The sequence below is a fragment of the Polypterus senegalus genome, chromosome 13, assembly GCF_016835505.1.
Source record: "Polypterus senegalus isolate Bchr_013 chromosome 13, ASM1683550v1, whole genome shotgun sequence".
NCBI lineage: Eukaryota > Metazoa > Chordata > Cladistia > Polypteriformes > Polypteridae > Polypterus > Polypterus senegalus.
The window spans coordinates 123,631,492-123,652,613 of record NC_053166.1 but is presented as its reverse complement, the minus strand read 5'-3'; the positions used below and the strand labels follow the sequence as shown (position 1 = coordinate 123,652,613).

General features: G+C 38.4%; 1 protein-coding gene across 1 annotated transcript in view; it reads left to right on the top strand.

Annotated features, from left to right (window-relative positions):
• The window catches only part of meiob (meiosis specific with OB-fold), a 33,981-nt gene that overhangs the window by 8,189 nt on the left and 4,670 nt on the right, over positions 1–21,122 (top strand). The window contains exons 5-12 of the mRNA XM_039776378.1: positions 5,201–5,273; positions 8,219–8,414; positions 12,597–12,697; positions 13,919–13,971; positions 14,049–14,144; positions 14,737–14,835; positions 14,961–15,114; positions 15,337–15,523. Coding sequence (XP_039632312.1) covers positions 5,201–5,273; positions 8,219–8,414; positions 12,597–12,697; positions 13,919–13,971; positions 14,049–14,144; positions 14,737–14,835; positions 14,961–15,114; positions 15,337–15,523 — 959 coding nt within the window. The remainder of the gene's footprint in view (positions 1–5,200; positions 5,274–8,218; positions 8,415–12,596; positions 12,698–13,918; positions 13,972–14,048; positions 14,145–14,736; positions 14,836–14,960; positions 15,115–15,336; positions 15,524–21,122) is intronic.

Below are 21,122 nucleotides of genomic sequence, written 5' to 3'. Positions count from 1 at the left end.
TCATCCTCATCTTTTCTGACTGTTTTTTCACTAGTTTTGCATTTGGCTATGGTCAGTGTCACTACTGGTAGCATGAGGTGATACCTGGACCCTACAGATGTTGCACAGGTAGTCCAGAATGTCCAGGATGGCACATCAATATGTGCCATTGACAGAAGGTTTGCTGTGTCTCCTAGCACAGTCTCAAGGATATAGAGGAGATTCCAGGAGACAGGCAGTTACTTTAGGAGAGCTGGACAGGGCCGTTGAAGGTCCTAAACCCATAAGCAGGACTGGTATCTGATCCTTTCGGCAAGGAGGAACAGGATGAGCACTGCCACATGAGCTCTACAAAATGACCTCCAGCCAGCCAGCCCTCTGTAGGTTGGTAATTTTCATTTCCATCAAACTATGTGGCATCCTTTCGTTCCTTACACATTACCCAGTCCATATCAGTATAGATATCCAGCATGATTTTTATCCCATTGAGATCTGTGATTTCAAAGTGTTCCTTTAATTTTGTTGTGCACTTTTTATATATATAGAACATGCAAAGTCCAAGCAGGGAGGACCCGGGAAGTGATCCCAGGTCTCCTAACTGCGAGGCAGCAGCATTTCCATTGTGCCACAATGCCGCCTTATATATATTGTGATGGCCGGGACGTCCCTCAATCAAGAGAAAGAGCCTCTTTAGGGCAATACATCCCCCGGGACGCTAGATGGCAGCTCCCCTGGACGTAAATGGTTCCCCGGATTCCCGCAGGGGACATGGAGTCCAGTTCTTCAGCCCTGTTGGGTGCAGTGGGTGCCACCAGGGGGAGCTCACCAAGAACCCAGGGACTATTATGGTGACGTTAACCCAGAAGTAATTAGAAGTCATGAGGACGGAAACCTGCAGTTCTTCTGAGACACCTGAAGAAGGCTTTTGGTCCGGAGACGGAATACTTCTGGGTCAAAGACTTTAAAAGGACTATGGGAAACCCCAGCAGATCGAGCCGGAGTTGGGTGGTAGAGTGACAGAGCTGCTGCGAGTGGAGCATCGTGGGTTATTGTATTTGTTAATTATTGGAAGAATTGTGGAGTGTGTGGTGCTTGGAGCACTTTATTGAAGAATTTTATTATTAAAATCTTCTTTGTGCTTTTACAAGTGTGTCTTGGACATCCGTCTGGTGGGTTCAACGGAGCAACAGCGCCTATATATATATATATATATATATACATATAGGTATACAGAAAGTATTCAGACCCACTTCAATTTTTCACTCTTTGTTATATTGCAGCCATTTGCTAAAATCATTGAAATTAATTTTTTCCCTCATTAATGTACACACAGCACCCCATATTGACAGACAAAAAAAAGAATTTTTGAAATTGTTGCAGATTTATTAAAAAAGAAAAACTGAAATATCACATGGTCCTAAGTATTCAGACCCTTTGCTCAGTATATAGTAGAAGCACCCTTTTGAGCTAATACAGCCATGAGTCCTCTTGGGAAAGAGTTTGTACAAGCATTAGCTATTTGTTCTTTATTTACTCTCTAAAAATTATTTTATGCGATTAAACATTTAATGTTAATTAGTGAAAAACTAGTATTGCAAAGTTGATTTCAGCATACATTTACTTATTAATTAAAAGTGACCAATACTATGTCATTAATAGTTAGGTCATTAGGTCTTGTCTGTAATTTTGGTACAGAAACTTCATTCAGTGTATGTTAACTATGCTTTCTGCCAAGTAAGCAGCCAAGTAGCTCAGTAGATAACTTTGTTGCCTTACAGCAACTGGACTCTGATTCAATTCTCAGTATCCTGAATTCTTTAAAAAAATGTGTTTGTCCTTTTTGTATTTATGTGGACTTCCTGTAGAAACTCTGTGCTCCTTCCACACTCTAGTTAACTGGCAACTCTAAATTAGTAAGTTTGAGCAAATATGGGTGCATAATATGAATGAGTGTGTCAGACCATAGACTGGCATCCAAACTAGAGTTGGCTCCTACATTTTGTGATAGGCTAGTACCTGGTAGGTTCAGAATATACAGTAAAGGCATAGATGAATGCTTTATGAGCATACCTGGACACATCCAGAAACTAAACCATACCTATGATCTTAATACTCTGCAAACTGCAGTTTTTGGATTTGGGTGTAATATTGTTACCTGAAATAATGTGTGCCTTGTTTATGTACCTCTTTCTTTGGGCAAAGCACAGACATCAATCAACACATATCTGTAATTTTGCTAGGATGTTTAGTAGCTCCTTTAAATCAAACCCGAAGTAACTGGTTAACTGGTGCGCAATAGGTTTTCAGGGGAGAAAGGAGGGCACAGGACATATATTGAGAACATTTTGGCTGTGGATGAAAAATAACCTCTGCTGATACAGGGGATCTTAAACTGACATGGCAGTGCATTATGTAGGATATAGTCAGTGGTATAACTGCAGGAGTAGAAGACTTCATAATATGGAATGCCTAGCCCTCTTTCTAAAGTGAAAAAAGAAAGCCTTAAAGGTTTTGTCAAATGTACCTCTTTTTTATAAACGGCAGCACATTAGAGGACTTTCCATACCCACTGTATATATATTTATATATATATATATATATATATATATATATATATATATATATATTATATATATATATATATATATATACACTAACCTAAAGGATTATTAGGAACACCTGTTCAATTTCTCATTAATGCAATTATCTAATCAACCAATCACATGGCAGTTGCTTCAATGTATTTAGGGGTGTGGTCCTGGTCAAGACAATCTCCTGAACTCCAAACTGAATGTCAGAATGGGAAAGAAAGGCGATTTAAGCAATTTTGAAGCGTGGCATGGTTGTTGGTGCCAGACGGGCCGTTCTGAGTATTTCACAATCTGCTCAGTTACTGGGATTTTCACGCACAACCATTTCTAGGGTTTACAAAGAATGGTGTGAAAAGGGAACAACATCCAGTATGCGGCAGTTCTGTGGGCGAAAATGCCTTGTTGATGCTAGAGGTCAAAGGAGAATGGGCCGACTGATATAAGTTGATAGAAGAGCAACTTTCACTGAAATAACCACTCATTACAACCGAGGTATGCAGCAAAGCATTTGTGAAGCCACAACACGCACAACCTTGAGGCGGATGGGCTACAACAGCAGAAGACCCCACCGGGTACCACTCATCTCCACTACAAACAGACAAAAAAAGAGGCTACAATTTGCACGAGCTCACTAAAATTGGACAGTTGAAGACTGGAAAAATGTTGCCTGGTCTGATGAGTCTCGATTTCTATTGAGACATTCAAATGGTAGAGTCAGAATTTGGCGTAAACAGAATGAGAATATGGATCCATCATGCCTTGTTACCACTGTGCAGGCTGGTGGTGGTGGTGTAATAGTGTGGGGGATGTTTTCTTGGCACACTTTAGGCCCCTTAGTGCCAATTGGGCATCGTTTAAATGCCACGGGCTACCTGAGCATTGTTTCTGACCATGTCCATCCCTTCATGACCACCATGTACCCATCCTCTGATGGCTACTTCCAGCAGGATAATGCACCATGTCACAAAGCTCGAATCATTTCAAACTGGTTTTTTGAACATGACAATGAGTTCACTGTACTAAAATGGTCCCCACACTCACCAGATCTCAACCCAATAGAGCATCTTTGGGATGTAGTGGAACGGGAGCTTCGTGCCCTGGATCTGCATCCCACAAATCTCCATCAACTGCAAGAAGCTATCTTATCATTATGGGCCAACATTTCTAAAGAATGCTTTCAGCACCTTGTTGAATCAATGCCACATAGAATTAAGGCAGTTCTGAAGGCAAAAGGGGGACAAACACTGTACTAGTATGGTGTTCCTAATAATCCTTTAGGTGAGTGTGTATATATATATATATATATATATATATATATATATATATATATATATATATATATATATATATATAGTGGAAGATCAGCCGAACCAGACAGACATACAGACTAAGGACTCCCAAAAACACACGTTTATTTTGTTCCTTCTTCCTTCACAACACACACAGTGCACAAACCCCAATAAACTCTGTCCTTCTCTCTTTTCTTTTCTTCTGCCACCTCCACTCCTCTCCTGCAAGGTCTGTCCTCTGCCTCCCGATTCGGGCTTTCCAAATGGAGTGAGGCGGCCCCTTTTATAATGTACCCAGATGTGCTCCAGGTGCTCCTTGATGACCTTCCTAGTGTGGCAGAAGTACTGCATGGGCACCCAAAGGCACTCCAGGTGTACCTGGTTCCTGTTTTGGCAGCACTTCCTGGTGTGGCGGAAGTGCTGCAGTCCATGGCTCTGGAACCATCCAGGCACCCCCGGCAGTGGCCTCAGCACCCCACAGAGTTGAGCTTCCAAGCTCGGTGGCCCCCATGCAATTCAGGGGGGCTGACCTCTGGAGAAAGAAGGAGGCTGCAAGAATCTAAAGAAAGGGACAGTGTTTATTATAGTGCGTGTTACTGTTGGTATCAGTCCTTGGAGTCTGCTCTGGGTTTGGGTTCCTTTCCCTGAATAAAGGGCTTTTGTTGGATGAAACTGATGCCTATTTGTGTTGGTTGGGATGGCAGGTGCACATATAAATTCATGCATGTGCCTATAAACATATAGTCCGTATGTACTCTTATATTAAGTCTATTGTCACTTTCAGTTACTATATGGTTACCTAAATACATATATATATTTAATATAATACATTTCAATATAGTAACTGAAAAAGGGAAGAACAAAAATAGGGTATAGTTGCAACAAATGTTATAATAAAGATAGACCAAGCTGCAAACACATTATTCTTTACATTGCCTAGACACAATATGACTCATGTTCATGTTTTAAAGGATGTCGGGATGTTCTGGGGAACTAAAGGTACAGAATTGGCCATCGACTATCACTTTCAGTTTAACTGGAAACAGATGTTATATTTGATTTCAGCTTTGTGTAAGCGCTGTTTGATGATGTAGAATGCAGCTCATTTGGGAGCTGTTGAAGAGAGAAATCAGGAAAAATACAAATTCAGCTCTTTTCATATATAAACTCCTGTTTCTGTCAGAGAATCAAACTCATTTTTTATGCCATAGTTTTTTAAATCTGACAATCAGGCTTCAGGGCATTTTTGAAAGAAATAATGATATTTAAAGTGAAACATAATTAAAGGCCTCTTCTATTGTTTCCCATGGTAGTTCTTTGACTGGTGGTTTCATTTTATAGTGCTAATTGAAAACCCATTAGTTGTTACCAAAGATATAGAAAAAGAGGAGAGGTACAGTCCATGGACTCCAAGGTAAGCATATTGTTTTTAAAAATATATAGCAATAATAACATTTACTTCAAAAGGTCATTTACTGATATGATTTGTGAATTTAAAAATTTTGTGAACATAAAGTACATCTGCAAAGCAATATAAAATGGTTTTGTTTTACAATTGGCCATCCAGCCCACTGTCATCTTCATTAATCTATATATATAATTCACTAAGGCAAGACAACCATGGAAAGCACGCCGGAAGGAGCGTGGATTCACTAAGCCGCCGACAAGTGAGACACCTATGGCCCACGCAGGAAAGAGCCACGCCCACAAACTCCAAGACCATTGGATATGACGACAACTCGCAGGGCCACGCCCACCAACTCGGACGCGACGACACAGAAAAAATGGCCTAATTTATATTCGTCTGTCATAGAGGCCACATGCAGTGTAGGTCAGGTTAATGTCATGTGCATGTCATGCACCTCCAAGCTACGTTGACTGTTCATAGAGGCATGTTTCTCGCGGAGGTGAATCGCCATATGCAGCGTGTGAAACGGTTTGCGAGGGGTATCCCATGGGATCCTTAAAACAATCCTTTACAACTGAGGATGAAGCACAATGAAGTAAGCAGTCTTTAAAAACCAACTTTTCGGTTACGACGCATGATCGCGTGCACCATAGCAAACTGTTTTACACGCTACATACAGCTATTCGCTTCCGCGACAAACATGCGTCTTCTTAGATGCTCCTGCAGGAACACGGAAGACGTTTTCCTGCCCACCAACGCTCCTTTTTCACCGGCCGGCGTCTACCCTCGCTCTCTAGGCATTCACACTGCCTGCCCATTTGCCCGGATGCAAAAACTCACCAACCACTCAGTTAGTCCCTTTCGTCTGTGGTAACAGTCCGCATGCACGTCTGAGCCACGTGGCGTTTGTTATGCCGCAGGTTCACTATTGTGTTGTACTGTATTTTGCTCTCTCCAGAGTTCCATCTTTTCATTCACTGACTGTTGCATTCTCACACCAACCCGTTTTAGACATCCGTGTCTTTCCAGAAGTGTTTAGCATTCAATAAATAATTATGCATGATATTGACCGTGTGTCTGCCCAGCGCAGAGAGGCGTGGGTAAGCCGTTGAACCCCATTCGGGCTGCAAGCCGTGGAATTCCTACTAAATGTGACTCATACGCTCCCACTCATTACGTCCCTACCCTTTGTGCACACCCCCTCCTACCGTGGTCGGGTATCTTGGTGGATTATATATAGAAAAGCAACCAAAACCGAGGGTATCCCATGGGGTCCTTAAAACATTCCTTTACAACTGAGGTTAAAACACAATGAAGTAGGCAGTCTTTAAAAACCGAGTTTTCGGTTACGACGCACGCCCGCATGCACCATAGCAAACTGTTTTACACGCTACATGCAGCAATTCGCATCCGCGACAAACATGCGTCTTCTTAGATGCTCCTGCACTTTGTTCACACCCCCCTCGCTACTACCGTGATCGGGTGTCTTGGTTGGATTATATATATAAAGGCAGCCAAAACCACACAGAGCAATGAAAAGTCTACAGTTCCATCTTTTCATTCTCTTTCTGTTGTACCCTCAAACCCTCCCTTTTTAGACAACTGTGTCTTTCCAGAAGTGTTAAAAAATCAATAAATAATTATGCAGCATTTGTTACGCCGCGGGTTCGCTATTGTGTTGTATTTTGCTATCTCCAGAGTTCCATCTTTTCATTCACTTACTGTTGTATTCTCACAGCAACCTGTTTTAGACAACCGTGTCTTTCCAGAAGTGTTTAGCATTCAATAAATAGTTATGCATGACATTGAGCGTGTGTCTACCCAGCGTGGGTAAGCCGTTGAACCCCATTCGGGCTGCAAACCGTGGAATTCCCACTAAGTGCGACTCATACGCTCCCACTGGTTGCGTCCCAACCCTTTGTACACACACCCCTCCCACCTCGCTACTACCGTGGTAGGGTGTCTTGGTGGATTATATATAGAATAGCAGCCAAAACCGCACAGAGCAATGAAAAGTCTACGTCACTCACAGGTACATCTGGACTATGTAAAGACGGCGACTCAAGTGACAAGTTGGAGGTGGGCACATGAGTGGGCAGTGCATACTGAACGAGAAATCATCAGACTAGCATGACGGACGGAGCTGAATGGACGTCATTCTCCTTTCATCCCATTCCACACTCCGCGCCGTGCACCCCCATCCCTCTGTCTGGCAGGAGAAGGCGCGAGGACAGTGTGCCAGTTTTCAGTCACGGACGATTGTGTGTTGGTTCGTTCTGTGCATTGTTACAATGTTGCTTTTCTTGCTGATTTATTACATTACCAATTTTTCAAATGTTAATTTTCTCCCTCTGCTTAAAAATCATTAAAAAAACCGGCCTGATTATGCGGCATATGGTAAGCCGCAGGTTGGCTAGTTATTATAATTTAACGTAACAATTGCCATTAACCTTAATTATTCACATAATTTAAATTTAGAATTTCTAATCTCAGTCTATGTTTATTTATTGCCAAAATTATTTAAATCATTCAGTTTGTTAGTATAGTTCATTCATGCTCTTTAATCACTATGTCATGTCTCAAAACTTTTTTTTTTTATCAAATTATTTTAACATATTATGGTAATATAGAGATGAAGACAGTCCATGGTATTCCAGATTTGGCCTCATAAATGAATTCAAAACTCACAATGTTACAGCATAACTTAGCATCCTGTTAGCCTATTTAATTTTTTGTACTGTACAATTTTGTCTTATTCATAATTGGTACTATTTGGCTTAAATTAACTAGTATTTACCAGCTTCATACTCTTCCATTATGTATTTAAATGTCATATTTTTATTTTGTTTAGTAGCACTTAGGTTTTCCTTCATGCAGTTATAATATAGTACTTTATATACTATTTCATAGCTTGACATGGAGTGCTTAAATGTTTTTGCTGTATGTTGAAGCCTGTACAGATTAATGGTGAGTGAGTTTCACTCGACAGTCAGAAGCTGTACTGAAAGTGAAGAAGATGCAAAACTACCTCTTTTTTTACACTTGCCAATGAAGAATCCACAGGACTACTACTGTTTAAGAGATATTGTTGCAAATGGACAAGCTCTTGATGGAAAAGTAATAAACATTCTTGCTGGAGTTAGGTCGGTAAGTAAAATGTTTTTTTGTAATGATCTGAAGCTTAGTTTAGCATATCATGGGTTGGTAAATAAAATAAGCACTGCAGGATTGTTTTTTAAATTGAAATTACATTTTACTTTCCATTTCTTAACAAAAACTCCATCAATTTCAGGGATTTGACTGGATTACATTTTTGCAAAAGCTATGTGAATAGGAATTGATTAGTTATGTTGAGCTACAGTATATGGACTGTTCTTGTGATATTGTTTTATGTTTACATTCCCAGCCTACCTTAAACATTTCTGTAACTATATGTAGCTAAATAATTTAAAGGAAAATGTAGTCAGTTGAAAGGAAGGAATCATCCAGGATGCAATACCAGTTAAATACTGGACATATTCATGAACACTCCAATACTCACACAGTTTGAATTTTCCAGTGTAATGTTATTCCCTAATACTGCTGAAGGAAGCTGAGCTGCTTTAGGCAAGGTCTGATCTATAAGCCTGTAGGTTGCCAGAAATCTACTTAAACAGAACAAGAATACAGAAACTCCACATAGAAAGCAAGTGTTTGAGGCACTTGTTAACAACAATCAAAATTATCAGTCATTTTATACCCAGTTTTTGACTGAAAATGCTTAGACAAAGTGATCTCAATTTTAATTAAGAATAATTTTACAAAGCAAATACTGTAATATAATATTTCACTGAGTATACATCATCTACAAACATCAGAGAGTAATTCTTCATGTATTCACACTAGACAGTCTCCAAGTATTTGTGATATACTGTCTTTGAAAGTAATGAACAACAGAATAGACTAAATGTAGACTTGGAAGAGACCTGTACTCTGTGACAGATAGGGGGCACTATCGCTCCCTTGAACCCTTGTCCAAGACGCCAGACACCAGATAAAAGTCCAAAAGTAGACTATTTTTATTCTGCACAGTGCCCAAATCACCCTCTCCTCCACAATACTCATTAAATTACACCAATACACAATAGTAATACAATCCTCCACTCCCAGACGTGTTGCCACCCTTCCACCCAGCTCAGCTCACCGTCTGGGAGCTCCCAGAGTCTTTTACAGTCCCTGACCCGGAAGTGTTCCAATCTCCAGTCCATGTGATCTCCTATCACTTCCGGGTCAGATCAAAAGTCTTTTTATTCACCCCGGAAGCATGTCATTACCCTAGTCCATGTGACTCAGACGTACTTCCGGGGTGTAGGGCCAATAGTCTTTGATCCTCCCTGCAGCATCCTCTAGCGCCCCCCATGGTATCCAGCAGGGCTGTGGATAAAAACTCCATTGTCCAGGATTCACTGCTGGTCTTCGGGGCACCTCCATGCTGCAGGGAGGGCTCCATCTGGCGGTCTGGGGGTATTGGCCGGGATAAACAATATATGTCACAACCCACTTTAAGCAGACCTGACTTAATGGCGGTTATGGGAACATAACTCGCTCAGCAGGATTCAGCATTGTATGCTCTTGCAGTGTCTCACATGACCCCTTTGACAGTGAAGCAAGAACAAAGATTTACTCAACTCTTACATGGCCAGGACACAGCTGCATTGTTTGTCTGGCATCTGAAGATGAATTTGCAGAAATAGTTTCTGTTCCATTTCCCCTCATCATAGCCTTTTCCAGAGTGACTAATGAATGCAAGCTTTCTGTACACATGTTTTCCCTCATTTAAAAAATGGGGACTACCGTCTTAATTTACTTGGCTTGTAGCACTGACCATAACTTCCAGGCAACATTGAAGAGGCATGTTAACCCAGACACCTCCATAATATACAGTGCTTTCAATATTTCCAGCTGAATCTCATTAGCCCTCATGGGGTTCTCAGTGAATTAACAAATGACACAGGCACTCCCTCCTCCTCCTCCTCTTACAAGAGTGTATCCACTGGATTTTGAAATCACCAAAATATTACTTTCAGTTCTTGTCTATATCTTAAGCTCAGTTCAATGTGTGAGTGTGTGAGAGTTTTTTTGAGTAGCACAACAATCAAATAACAATTCAGCCCTTGATTGACATTAGATGGGTCGTTTCTTCAAAACCATGTCTTTTCAGCCATATGCATCATTTCCAACAAGGGTTTTGAATTCTCCCAGTAGGACTAAAGTGGCGTTAGTTTCCTACCCATTACTCTGGAAAGAAAAATGCTCCAAATAATTGTTAACCTCAATGGAAAAAAGCTGTGAAATGTTTACCTCTTTCTGACTCAGCTTAGCATTGAGGTAACTCATTCATCAACTGGTGTCTACAGTTGACTTTTTCAGGCTAGGCCATCCAGACACTTTCTGTCAAGTAAACCCCACACTTAGTATTGGTCACAATTTCCTTGTTATGTGCCTGTATTTATCAAGTATTTCAGAATTACTCCTAGGAATTGCACTAAAGATCTGACCATGGTAAGAATTTGTCCCACCTCAGAGTAGAATATAAGTAGTAGTTACAAAGCATCCTACTCAGAGTCCAAGCAAGGAGTAGGAGTCCATGTCTGAAATTTAACAAAGTCACAATTTTACAACATCCCTTTTATTTTATGGTGCCCCTTTTACCACAAATTGCCGCTTATAGTGACATTTTGTAGTTATCTGATACTAATGTTAAGGATTCACCAGAAAAACAATAATACTGTATAATATTCAAAGTAGTAGGAGGAGAAGAAGATGAAGAAAAAAGAAAACATAATAAGGTAGGATACTGCACTAAGCTGCATGAAATAACAACAACATCAAGAATAATACTGTAACATGCTCTGAGATGGAAAGACCAAGACACACATACTAAGTGAGAGTTACAGGTAACAGGCATGTTTATTTAACAAGCAGTGATCCACAGCTGTACTGTCAGAACAATCGCCTTCTTGCTCATATTACCATGGGAAGCACCTCATAAAGCAACAGTTACTAAATAGCCATAGCTATAAATCTTGTGCACTCTTCCAGTGTTCCCAATCATCTCAAAGGATTGCATGATGCATCTGTGTATATCTTGATTCTATCAAGCTCTTGACTTTTGCAAGACTCTATTTGTCCATTGCTCCTGGTGTCTCCTCTGCCTTCTTGAAATTTCCCCAGGTTTTTATAGGGAAGTGCAAATGTTCCAGGGGTTCTTGAAACACAGAACATGGCGTATCTGTGTCACATTTTGCTCTTAATCACCCATCTAGCCCTGCCTATCTTTAGGGTAATATGCAGGCTGATAAAACATAGTTTGTGTCCATGACCACTTGTGTGCATTGATACTGTCTAATCAATTGCAATTCACATATGCATGCTAATTCACATTTGATGTTTATGTGTGCATGTCATCAATCACACCAACAATTCTAGGTATCTGCATGAATGGTGCTTTTTTTAATACTACCTCATATGGATTGGTTGTAAATGTATATATCTGTTACCTCAGGCGTTATAAGGGCATTTAAAGTTTGGTGCGAGAAATGGTTAATTGTGACAAACCCAATTCATTGTTATTGCAAAGCTGCCTTTTTCCCATGGGCAAAAAAATGTAACATTACCAATACTTTCATTTTGCCTGGCAGAGCTTCTTCATGTTGATAGAGTGATCACATGACATACAATATTTGTTAGAAATATTATTTTATTTCTGTCAAATCAATCTCTTGTAATGAGTTTGTTTTTGTACAGTGTTTGCAAAACATTCCACCTCTTCCGGAATGTGCATACTGATCTCTGCCTCAACTCCATTTTCTGTCAGCTCCTAGTTAGTTTGGACAGCTGACAAAGTCTCCTAAATCCTGATGAAGTTAGGAGAAGTTTCCTAAAGTTGGAGAATTGATAAAATGGTTGTACTCCTACTCCTAAGAGTAAAACCAAATTTGCATATCTAAAACTTTTGAGCCAGGCCCTCTTTCCCTCTCTAAAACACTATATGGACACAGGTTTCAAGTGAATTTGTTGAGAATTGCTCACTTTCTGGCATGTTCACATATATCAGATTGCCATGGATAATTCCACTTAGAAAACCAAGGCTACTCATAATATAGCTCTAAGGGCTACTGAGGCACACCGCTTCCTCCACTACAAGTTCAGTATGCACAACAAAACGTGTAGTACAGTAAATAAATCTTTGAAGACATTGTGAGTATTCTGGTGCAGCTTAAAATTGAATTGAAATACTAACATTATTCCAGCATCACAAAATCATGCTAAAAATAATTATTTCCACAGATAGGTGAACCAAAGTTTTTCACAACTGCAGATAGAAGGACAGGTCAGAGGTGTGAAGTCAAGCTGTTTGATGAAACCACAACTTCGTTCCCACTAGTATGGTAAGAGGATGGAATGCTGTCTCCATGTATTTTTATAATTTTAAAAGGGAAACTCACTTTTTTGACATTTGCTTATTATAACTCTTACCAATTTCCACTCAGTGAGACACCATCTATGTTATAGCTTTAAATCCTGTCCCAGAATCATTCATCATTTCCCCAAATTACTTTACGGCATCAAAGTGGCTTTAAATATGCTCCAGGGATACATGACTGGAATTCCCACTAGGAGATCCTAGTGGCCCTGCACACCTAAGCCCACATTTGTCCTTAATTTCCAGGTGTCTCCAGGTACATTATTTTTTAGATTTCATGATCCTGTCTGCATTTTAACAGTTTCACCTCCTCTTAAATGTCTGCTAATTCCTGTTCACAGAGCTAAAATTACATTCTGCTGAAAAGTGTTGCAGGACTGTGTAAATGTACTAAAACCTTTATCAGAGCAATGTCATACAATTGACTATCCCGAGTAATAAAATCCACTCTTTCTTATAGGTCACTTACCACTGTATTTTTTGTGAGTATCATTTTAGTGTGTCCTTTGACAGCAGTCAATATGCAATACATGGCATGTCCAGTTTTCACTGGAGTCCACACCAGCACAGCACTCCCTCCCATCTGGGGCTGTGTACCACTTCCATTGTTTCCACACTGACCTCAGTCTTTATCCTAAAAGAGTGTCATGGAAGCATGCTTCCCACCAAGATCGCTGCTTTCTCCCAGATATGCTGTCTCCCCACCTTCTGCTCATCCAAAATAATTATCACATGCAGGGCATATCATCCACTAGGGGCTCTGATGTTTTCTTTCCTTGTTTTAGGAGCCATCTGAGGGAATTACTTATGCTTTGTGCCAACCCAGTGGTTACCTTGCCCCTGGCAACCCCTTCCTAGTCAAGCATGTCTCCCACAGCTTGGACTGGCAGGAGGCAAGCTCACTTTGAATAGTGTTATAAATCACCTAGATCTTACTGCATTTAAGATCACTCTGAAAATTACATTTTTGGAGCTAAAATTCAAATTATTAAATTTAGATTATTAAAACTGCAAATAATATAGAAAATGGTTTGGATATTTAAACAAGTCCTGATAAATGGTATATTGAACCCATATTATAAGAAGATGTATTTTTTTTTTTAATTCAATACAAATGCATTAAAATAGGAAGAAAAATACATTTACTATATATTATAACATTATTATTATTATATTATTTTTCCAGTTGGGATAATGAATCAATCAAATTTGCACAGACCTGGATACCTGGAGAAACAGGTATATTATTTAAAGCAAAATATATTAATACTTGTAAAGGTTTCTTTGTGATTAAGACATACATTTTATTTTCACAGTACTTTTTATTGCTGATGTCCGAATTAATTTTGACAACTTCCGCAATTGTATGACTGCAACAATAATTTCTAAAACCATTGTTACAATAAATCCAGGTAAGAAGGAAACATTGTGTTTTGTAGTCCGGATGGTTTTACTAATTTAATAAATCTGGGAAAAGAAAGTTAGTATCTTTTTAAAAGTTTTCCTTCATCCATTTTAAATTAAATAAACAGTAAAAAATTCATATTAGGCTCATTTTTGTAGAAAATGTCAACAGTATTAACTGTTGTTTTACAGTACATAGGTCCTACCTTGATCTGTAGCTATGATTGCTTCTTTATAGAATCCACATGTTCTCCAATTTTTATTCAGTTATTGTATCTACCTCAGAAAATTTAAAGACAAGCATTCAGGTTGATTTTCCCTTGTTCCTTGTACATAAGGCATTGCCTCCAAGATAGACTCTGGCCTTAACCAACCTTTACATGGATAATTGTATCTGGGTAGCTCCCCGTTTGCTGAATATACAAGAAGCTTTATTTTACCATTTGTTTTGCTGTTGTTTCTCCAAGTAGTCATGCTAAAAATTGAATACATCGATTAAATGTATAATGACAGAAAGCAGCCCATTTTAAATTAACTGGATAACACAATTTAAAATGTATAAGCCAATCGAGAAATGGGGATTCCTTTTTTCTTTTCAAGATATAAAAGAAGCCAACTTAATTTTTAACTATATGAGAGAATTTATTGAAAGTGGAGGACTGGATGAGTTTGAGGATCAGATGGAAGAGCAAGTGAACTGTAAGTCCATGTCAAAATAATTCTTAGTAGTGTTTTCTGAAGTGTTTAAAAACATAGCTAAGTTAACCATGTATTACTGTGTACTTCATCAGATAAACGCGAACATAAATTACTATGTTTTTCAGTGGAATCCATAATAGACACATACACTGTAAACCAATTAAAAGTCCGGGCTCAACAGGACACTGGCAAGTCAGGCCCCATATATGGAGTTACATACGCTTTCATTACGGCACTTAATCTTGATTCTTCTGTCACAAAGTTGATAAGAACAAGGTGGTAAGTATTCCTACTCTAACACATATGTGAAAGCTTATGTTTACATGGTATGAACGTATACTTCATAGAAGCAAAAATATCAATTTAATTAGTTATATTTACCAATAATACTTAATATATATCAATGTACTCTCAAGTATATGACCATTAAATCTAAATTTAAAAAAGTGTCATATAAATTGACCTGTTTAATTTTTTTAACTATTGAACCATTCATTATAGTGCCAGATGCAGGTTTGAAATCAATGAAAAAGCAGGCACTTGCATCAATGAGACTTGTATTGACTCTGGAAACCCAGTCCAAGCGACCATGAGATTTGATTTATTAGTTGACCTGACTGATCATACAGGCACACTTCAGAGCTGCAGCTTATCTGGGAACACAGCAGAAGAAATGTTAAACTGCACAGTGAGTTTCCTCTCTGTTTATGTACTGAAAACTAAATCTGAAATATGTTTGTTTGACAAGAATTTTTAAATAAACTTTGTAGATTAAAATGGACCTTTTTCTCTTGTGGAAATGCTATGCCTTTTGATATATTCCATTCTAGCAATTATTATTATATTTAATTTTTGCTTGCCGTTTTACGTTTAAGAAGTTTTTCGGAGTTATTCCTCCTTCCAATATTTTTGCAAGGCTGTTCCTGTTTTGATCATAAACATTTGGTTCTGTTGCCTGTGGTTCATATCCGTCCCACCAACAAGTTTCAACTACACCTTAAGGTAAAAATTAAGTTAATCAGTATTTGCCATATTTCACCATTTTTGGTTCTATTTTTTCACTTCATTATTCTTGATGTTAGATGGTGCAAAAATGCTATACAAGATTCATTCACTGATTACTGTGGATTCTTTGTACTGTGAGGAAACCTGTGCTAAAGTGAACAGAGTGCAGAAGTGAGCAGTTGATAATGAATACAGAGAGTTCAAGAAAGAATCACCTGCAAGTACTTTTTAAACAGAGGTTAGATTAAAAGTTAAATGTTTAATAGGAGAGTATTGTAGTATGCAAAAAGTACAACCTCAATTGGCATTTTACTACCAAATATTCCAAGCTAGAAATTTGTCATGTGGGGAGTAGACTAGCATCCAGATTATTTGCTTGTTTACAGGCTCAGCAAAATGCATTTTTTCAGGATTCAGCTATATAAGATACCAGCATAAAGGAAGGCTACCTTCTTACATATTAAACAGCAAAACAAAGCAAACTGTTCTCTGAAAGGGATTTTTTGAAGAAGTATATGATATAAACTACAGATATTTGTTCTGAAAGCAAAACAAATTTGAGAAAATAAGTTTATCATTCAGAACAAATATCTGTTCAAACTAATAATTGGTTAAGATTTGCCTTCAGAGTTGAAAATGAAAATTTGGAATTTTAAGTTTTATTCAGTTGCAGTAAATGTACTTGTAATAATGTAAAGGAGCACTGCAGAACTTTTAGTTTTTGCTAAGGGATTTGGTGAAATTTTCTAAATTATGAAGGAACCTTATTAAATTATTGTGTCTATTGAACTTTTGCCTGTAACGTAGCAGCACAAGAGCTGCAGCTGGAAATGATCGATCTGCAATATTACACAACAATGAAGGAAAAGTTTCTTCTGTAAAACTGCATTAATTCTATACATCACTGAGCGAGGCTAAGTTTCCTGAATTTGAAAAGCAGTACAAAAGGTACTTGTGTTATTTACATCTGCTTATGGGGTTGCGCAAATGTTCAACTTGATGAACATCAACAGGTTCATCAACTTTAAATGGCCTTGTCTATCCAGCATCAAGGATGGCCAACAGTGCTAATGTATGTTTAACTGTGATGAATTTTTATCTTTTTTTACTGATAAAATTGACACTTGCCCAGTCTCCTATGCTGAGAATGCCAGGTCCCAGTTTAAATCTTTTAACTTCATCTAAGTCTATATTAAAGCAGACATTTTCTGACCTGATATCTTACATGAAGTCTTCCTGCTGTTCCCTTGACATTCTTCCAACAAAATTTCTCAAGGAAGTCATCAGATCTGTTGGGGGTGACCATTATTAACAGTTCCCTATTAAGTGGCTGTGTACCAGATCATTTTAAAACTTCAATTGTCCATCCTCTACTTAAAAAGCCTGATCTAGACAGTCTAATTTAAATAATTATAGGACTATCCCAAAGCTCCCTTTTTTGTCTAAGGTGCTAGAAAAGGTTGTAGCTGGTCAAGTTTAACAGTTATAAATACACACCATATTTCTGAAAATTTTCAATCAGGATTCAGAGAAAACCACAGGACTGAGACTGAGACTGTACTCCTTAGGGTCACTAATGACATTCTTAGAAATGAGGACTCGAGCAAGACCTAAGTTTTAGTTCTCTTTTATCTAAGTAAAGCCTTTGACACCATTGATCTCTCAACAGTTAGGTCCATAAATATCTGGACAGAGACAACCTTTTTCTAATTTTGGTTTGTACATTACCACAATGAATTTTAAATGAAACAACTCAGATGCAGTTGAAGTGCAGACTTTCAGCTTTAGTTCAGTGGGTTGAACAAAATGATTGCATAAATATGTGAGGCAACTAAAGCATTTTTTTAACACAATCCCTTCATTTCAGGGGCTCAAAAGTAATTGGACAATTGACTCAAAGGCTATTTCATGGGCAGGTGTGGGCAAGTCCGTCATTGTGTCATTATCAATTAAGCAGATAAAAGGCCTGGAGTTGAGCAAAGAAGTGGAAAATTCTTGAATGGCCAAGTCAGCCATCTGATCTTAACCCAATTGAGCATGCATTTCACTTGTTGAAGACTAAACTTTGGACGGTACGGCCCACTAACAAACAGCAATTGAATGCTGCTACAGTAAAGGCCTGGCAGAGCATTAAAAAGAAGGTAACCCAGCATCTGGTGATGTCCATGAGTTCAAGACTTCAGGCTGTCATTGCCAGCAAAGGGGTTTCAACCAAGTATTAGAAATGAACATTTTATTTTCAGTTATTTAATTTGTCCAATTATTTTTGAGCCCCTGAAATAAAGGGATTGTGTTAAAAAAATGCTTTAGTTGCCTCACATTTTTATGCAATCTTTTTGTTCAACCCACTAAATTAAAGCTGAAAGTCTGCACTTCAACTGCATCTGAGTTGTTTCATTTAAAATTCATTGTGGTAATGTACAGAACCAAAATTAGAAAAAAATTGTCTCTGTCCAAATATTTATGGACCTAACTGTATATTGCTAAATAGACTGAATCATAGTGTTGGTTTATCTGGAACAACATTAAAATTGGTTTCTACTTGTTTGTCAAATATAAAATGTAATGTTGGCTGTGGCAATACAGCATCTACCCGTTCCATTTTAAATTATGGTATACCACAAGGTTCTATCCTGGGTTCTTTATTATTTTATGTTTATAAGATACCCATAGGCTTTTTTATTAGAAAGCATAACATTCAGTTCCATTGCTATGCTGATAATCTACAGCTTTACTTGGCTTTGGATCATAGGTTTGCCATGCTTCATGATTGTATTACTGACATAAAGAAGTGGATGTCTTTTAATTTCCTTCTACTAAATTCAGACAAAACAGAAGCACTTGGATGACTGATAAAATGCTAATCTGGTTAAAGCTTCATTGGGAAACCTAGATCTTAACATTAAAACAGTGGCCAGAAACCTAGGTGTTCTTTTTTACTCTAGATTACACTTTGAATTTTATGTCAAAAAACTGTCTCAATCTTGTTTTTATTTCTTCACAGCTGGATTACTGTAACTTCTTGTGCTTAACTCTTAGCAAAACCAGTCTGTCTAAGCTGCAATGGTGTAAAATTCTGCTGCAAGACTCCACACCATGTCTAAGTCCTCTGCTCCTATCACCCCTATTTTAGCATCATTACATTGGGTGCTCGTTAGTTATAGGATCCAGTTTAAGGTCCTACTTTTACCCTATAAAGCCCTGAATGGTCTGGCTCCAGTATATGTTAAAGACATTATTATTTTTTTATCATACAGGTAGATCTTAGATCATGTGACCAGTGTTTACTTGTTATTCCATGCACTAGTTTAAAAACAAAAGGGCCTTCTCTGTTATGGCAACCAGACTCTAGAACTGTCTCCCCCTTGATATCAGAACATCTAATTCTGTAATTACACTTAAAACCTGATTAAAACCATATTCTTTCAGACAGGCATTTCTTTCTTGTTAGGTTGCTCTTAGATCTTTTTATTATGTATTTTATCTATTTATTTGTTTTAGCTATGATGGCTTGCAAATCTTATTCTTTTCTTATTCAACTTTACAGTGGTGTGAAAAACTATTTGCCCCCTTCCTGATTTCTTATTCTTTTGCATGTTTGTCACACAAAATGTTTCTGATCATCAAACACATTTAACCATTAGTCAAATATAACACAAGTAAACACAAAATGCAGTTTTTAAATGATGGTTTTATTATTTAGGGAGAAAAAAAAATCCAAACCTACATGGCCCTGTGTGAAAAAGTAATTGCCCCCTGAACCAAATAACTGGTTGGGCCACCCTTAGCAGCAATAACTGCAATCAAGCGCTTATGATAACTTGCAATGAGTCTTTTACAGCGCTCTGGAGGAATTTTGGCCCACTCATCTTTGCAGAATTGTTGTAATTCAGCTTTATTTGAGGGTTTTCTAGCATGAATCACCTTTTTAAGGTCATGCCATAGCATCTCAATTGGATTCAGATCAGGACTTTGACTAGGCCACTCCAAAGTCTTCATTTTGTTTTTCTTCAGCCATTCAAGGTGGATTTGCTGGTGTGTTTTGGGTCATTGTCCTGTTGCAGCACCCAAGATCGCTTCAGCTTGAGTTGACGAACAGATGGCGGACATTCTCCTTCAGGATTTTTGGTAGACAGTAGAATTCATGGTTCCATCTATCACAGCAAGCCTTCCAGGTCCTGAAGCAGCAAAACAACCCCAGACCATCACACTACCACCACCATATTTTACTGTTGGTATGATGTTCTTTTCTGAAATGCTGTGTTCCTTTTACACCAGATGTAACGGGACATTTGCCTTCCAAAAGTTCAACTTTTGTCTCATCAGTCCACAAGGTATTTTCCCAAAAGTCTTGGCAATCATTGAGATGTTTCTTAGCAAAATTGAGACGAGCCCTAATGTTCTTTTTGCTTAACAGTGGTTTGCGTCTTGGAAATCTGCCATGCAGGCCGTTTTGCCCAGTCTCCTTCTTATGGTGGAGTCGTGAACACTGACCTTAATTGAGGCAAGTGAGGCCTGCAGTTCTTTAGACGTTGTCCTGGGGTCTTTTGTGACCTCTCGGATGAGTTGTCTCTGGGTTAATTTTGGTCGGCCGGCCACTCCTGGGAAGGTTCACCACTGTTCCATGTTTTTGCCATTTGTGGATAATGGCTCTCACTGTGGTTCGCTGGAGTCCCAAAGCTTTAGAAATGGCTTTATAACCTTTACCAGATTGATAGATCTCAATTACTTCTGTTCTCATTTGTTCCTGAATTTCTTTGGATCTTGGCATGATGTCTAGCTTTTGAGGTGCTTTTGGTCTACTTCTCTGTGTCAGGCAGCTCCTAGTTAAGTGATTTCTTGATTGAAACAGGTGTGGCAGTAATCAGGCCTGGGGTGGCTACGGAAATTGAACTCAGGTGTGATACACCACAGTTAGGTTATTTTTTAACAGAGGGGCAATTACTTTTTCACACAGGGCCATGTAGGTTTGGATTTTTTTTCTCCCTAGATAATAAAAACCATCATTTAAAAACTGCATTTTTGTGTTTACCTGTGTTATATTTGACTAATGGTTAAATGTGTTTGATGATCAGAAACATTTTGTGTGACAAACATGCAACAGAATAAGAAATCAGGAAGGGGGCAGATAGTTTTTCACACCACTGTATATGAAATATTGTAATGGTTCTTGATATTACTTCTATTATTCTTTTTTATGCCTTTTTGTTCTGTCATTGGAAAGCACTTTGTGCATAATTATGTCACAGATGATAGCTGAGTGACGCCCACTACAGCTGTAC